Source organism: Suricata suricatta, chromosome 16, assembly GCF_006229205.1.
Source record: "Suricata suricatta isolate VVHF042 chromosome 16, meerkat_22Aug2017_6uvM2_HiC, whole genome shotgun sequence".
Lineage (NCBI taxonomy): Eukaryota > Metazoa > Chordata > Mammalia > Carnivora > Herpestidae > Suricata > Suricata suricatta.
Window position 1 is genome coordinate 54,057,019 of NC_043715.1, and position 3,819 is coordinate 54,060,837.

Sequence of the window (3,819 nt, forward strand, 5' to 3'; positions counted from 1 at the left end):
TGTGAGTAAAAGCTGTGTGTGTGCACGGAGTAGAAGTTCCATAAACACTGCCTGAATGATGTACGTAAGTTACTTTGCAAATACAGACTTTCTCAGACCATAACTGTTCCAAAAACTGTCATGGGCACATACCTCTAACGCACTGATCTATTGTCTCTGGCTTATGGCTTGACTAATTGTAGCTTCTTTGAGATTTCCACAGACCACTAATGCTGGGGAAACAAGTAGCACAATGTTCCTAGGAGATCAAGCTTGGCTGTGGTAGAAAAGTGGCCTTTTCTGATGCCAGCAAGTCTTGAGATCACATCAAGAATGATTCAGCACTGGACCACTGCTTCCCCTGCAGGTCAAGGCTCAGTAGTTCTTTGACTCCTCCTTAAAAAAATCCCTGCTGCCTATGTGACTTTGTAGATTGTCTACAACCCCTAATTCAGAGAATGAAAATAGTTCAAATAATACAGCGTTCTAATCAATCTCATTGGGTCCCTGCCTCAGAACCTATCCCCCTGTACCTAGGCCCTTAGAGCATCATCCCAATATCTACTGTAAAATGTGACACATGAAAGCTATGCCCACAATGATTACATCAACCGATATGTCCTCCTCCAGAACTGCCACTGATCAAGGCCTGCGCATCACCGGAATGCGTGTCATCTTACAGCATCCAGTCCTCAGTAACACGTAGGAATTCAGTTAAACCATGAAGATGTACTGGCACTTCCCTTATCCTCAGAAACCCACATTGGCCAGTTCCTTATCCCTCTGACACTTATTCCTCAGAGGATGTGACCAAGAGTTGCCTGTGACTTTGAAGTTCCAAAAGGGAGTCACGTCAAGTTCCCATCCTACAGTGGAAAGAGATCTTTGCATTTTCGTACCTTCCACCCCACCCTTTGTGATTTAATCATGAGATAGGTTAACAGTGGTGTAGGGATAACAGGCCACTCTGTACACAAGCATGTTAACACATTACACACATTTGTTTTATTAATTGAATTTTTTAACTTCACACACAGACTAAGTTATGCATTTCAAATCCACTCTATTACAATTGTACAAAATCTAGAATACAAGCCTTCAGAAAGTATTTGTTGATAAAACGATGTGGGAATAGACTTCCATAATGTCCAGGCTTGAGGTCATTCATTAAAACTGTGTATTTATAGGGGCATCTGATGGCTCAGTCAGTTATGCATCTGACCTCAGCTTAGGTCACTGTCTCATGGCTTATGATTTGGACCCGAACAGAACTCTGTGCTGACAGCTCAGAACCTGGCGCCTGCTTCGGATTCTGTATCTCTCTCTGCCCCTCCCCCACTCACACTCTATCTTTCTGTCTCCAAATATAAGTACGTTTTTAGACAATATTCAAAATGTGTATTTCTTATCGTATGGTATTTGGGGAGAATTGGTTCTGCTCTTTCTAATCTCTCTGAGGATTTCATCATTCCAACCACATCAGATGACATTCTCTAACTATTGCTGTAGTGAAATTACACCAGTGTTTCACTGCACTGCCACCTCTTTTTGGCTTAAAAACTAGTGGGAAATTATTTTATTTGTAATATTTTTGTCTTAATAGAGGGAAAAGAGTGATGTTTTAACACTTCTTTCATGAGAACTTGCATCAATGTCTTCACCAACAACAGCATCTCCTTGTACGTTGTGTATTATGTGGCCCTTCATCTTCCATGGAGAATGAGGCATGAGTCACACGGAGTGAAGAAGGGCATGTCGTATCTCTGCTGCATCAATAATCAGGGACATAATTTTCAAAAGCCACTTAGAATTAATGAATTTTGGAAGTATTTTGAGAGTAGAAATATACTAATAATTTCTAGTCACAAATGTCAGATAGGGTTGATGTGACAAAAAAAAAAAAAGCACACAGACTGAAATTATGATACCTACACAAAAACTGGTCCTTTTAGGGACACCTGGGTGGTTCAGTCAGTTAAGCATGAAACTTTGGCCCAGAGGGTGAGTTCAAGTTCCCTATCAGGCTCTGTGTTGACAGTTCAGAGCCTAGAACCTGTTTCAGAATCTGTCTTCCTCCTTCTCTGCTCCTCCTCAATCCTGCTGACTCTATGTCTCTCTCTCTCTCTCTCACAAAATATCAACATTACAAAAACTAATCCATTTACTCTTTTGAGGCATAATAGCACATACATCATGTTTAACTTTGCATTATTCCTTACCATCAGTATTTTGATGTATGTCTGAATAGAGACTGATATTCTACATTCCAAGGTGAGTTCTGTGACATTTATTAATATTTGATATCAATATGTATATTTTTCTAAATATTTGTCTTCCAAACTACCTTCTTTCATACATGTCTACAGTTTGCTAAAGTGTACATTTAAAATGAAGACCTTGCCTCATTTATTATGTTGTAGGATCTAAATCTCATGTGCATTTTCAGATACTGATTAATCAAATTCCTCTTAGAAGCACTGCAATTTTCTCCACATGTGACTTTCTATGTTGTAAGATAGCTATGATGTGGAGCAAGTTGTGAGCTCCAGCTATAGGCTGGACACATTCTTTACCTTTGTAATGTTTCTCCTCACTATAAAGTCTGTGATCCTGAGTAGGGTTGAGCAGTCATAGATGTTTTGCTACATTCTGTACATTTTTAAGCTTCTTCTCCAGTATGAATTCTGGGATGAATGAAGCTTCACCTCTGAATAACAGGCTTTCCAAATTCTGAATTCTGTAATTTCAAAATCCTCCCCAGTATTCCTTCTCTGAACAGGAATCAGGATGTAGAATTGCTTAAGCCTTGCCACATTGTTTAGTATTCAGTGATTATTCTCCAGTATAAGTTTTCCAATGTGAAATAAGGAGTGAGCGGTCCACAAAACTTTCCTCATGTTCCTTAAATTTGGAAGATTTGCTCTAATATGAAATCTGTGATAATGAGTACAGGTTGAAGAGTGAATAAAGACCTTAATTCATTCTATACATTGCTCACTTTTATCTAGTATGAATTCTGTGATGTTGGTAAGGTGTAAAGTCACTTTAAGATCTGGCCATATTCTTTACATTTGCAAAGTGTCAATCTAGTATGAATTCTGCGATGTTGATTTAGGAATGAGGACTGCTGAAAGGCCATACCATATTGTTCACATTGGTAAGATTTCTTAGTGATGTTGACTATGGTAAGAGGAATAGCTAAAGGCCTTGCCACATTCTGTACATTGCTAAGGATTCTCTCCAGTATGGATTCTCTGATGTCTAGTAAGGTGTGAGCGCTTGGAAAAGGCCTTCACACATCCTTTACATTGGTAAGGTTTCTCTCCAGTATGGATTTTGTGATGTTGATTAAGGGTTGAGAGCTGCATAAAGGCCTGGCCACATTCTTGACATTGGTAAGGTTTCTCTCCAGTATGGATTTTGTGGTGGTAGGTAAGGCCTGAGAGCTGGGAAAAGGCCTTGCCACATTCGTTACATTGATAAGGTTTCTCTCCGGTATGGATTCTGTGATAGTTGGTAAGGCCTGAGATGTGTGTAAAGGCCTTGCCACATTCTTGACATTGGTAAGGTTTCTCTCCAGTATGAATTCTGTGATGTCTAGTGAGCTCTGAGGGCCTGCTAAAGGCCTTGCCACATTCTTGACATTGGTAAGGTTTCTCTCCAGTATGGATTCTGTGATGTCTAGTGAGCTCTGAGGGCCTGCTAAAGGCCTTGCCACATTCGTTACATTGGTAAGGTTTCTCTCCAGAATGGATTCGGTGATCTTTGGTAATAGGAAAGTGTTGGGTAAAGGCCTTCCCACATTTTTTATGTGTGTAAGGTTTCTCTCCAGTAGGAGTT

At 39.9% G+C, this 3,819-nt stretch overlaps 2 protein-coding genes across 2 annotated transcripts in view; both read left to right on the top strand.

The window, feature by feature from the left end:
- Positions 1-685, top strand: part of LOC115280889 (zinc finger protein 883-like) — a 54,958-nt gene extending 54,273 nt beyond the window's left edge. Inside the window, 1 exon segment of the mRNA XM_029926056.1 lies at positions 610-685. Coding sequence (XP_029781916.1) covers positions 610-685 — 76 coding nt within the window.
- Positions 1-3,819, top strand: part of LOC115281187 (zinc finger protein 345-like) — a 486,358-nt gene that overhangs the window by 57,256 nt on the left and 425,283 nt on the right.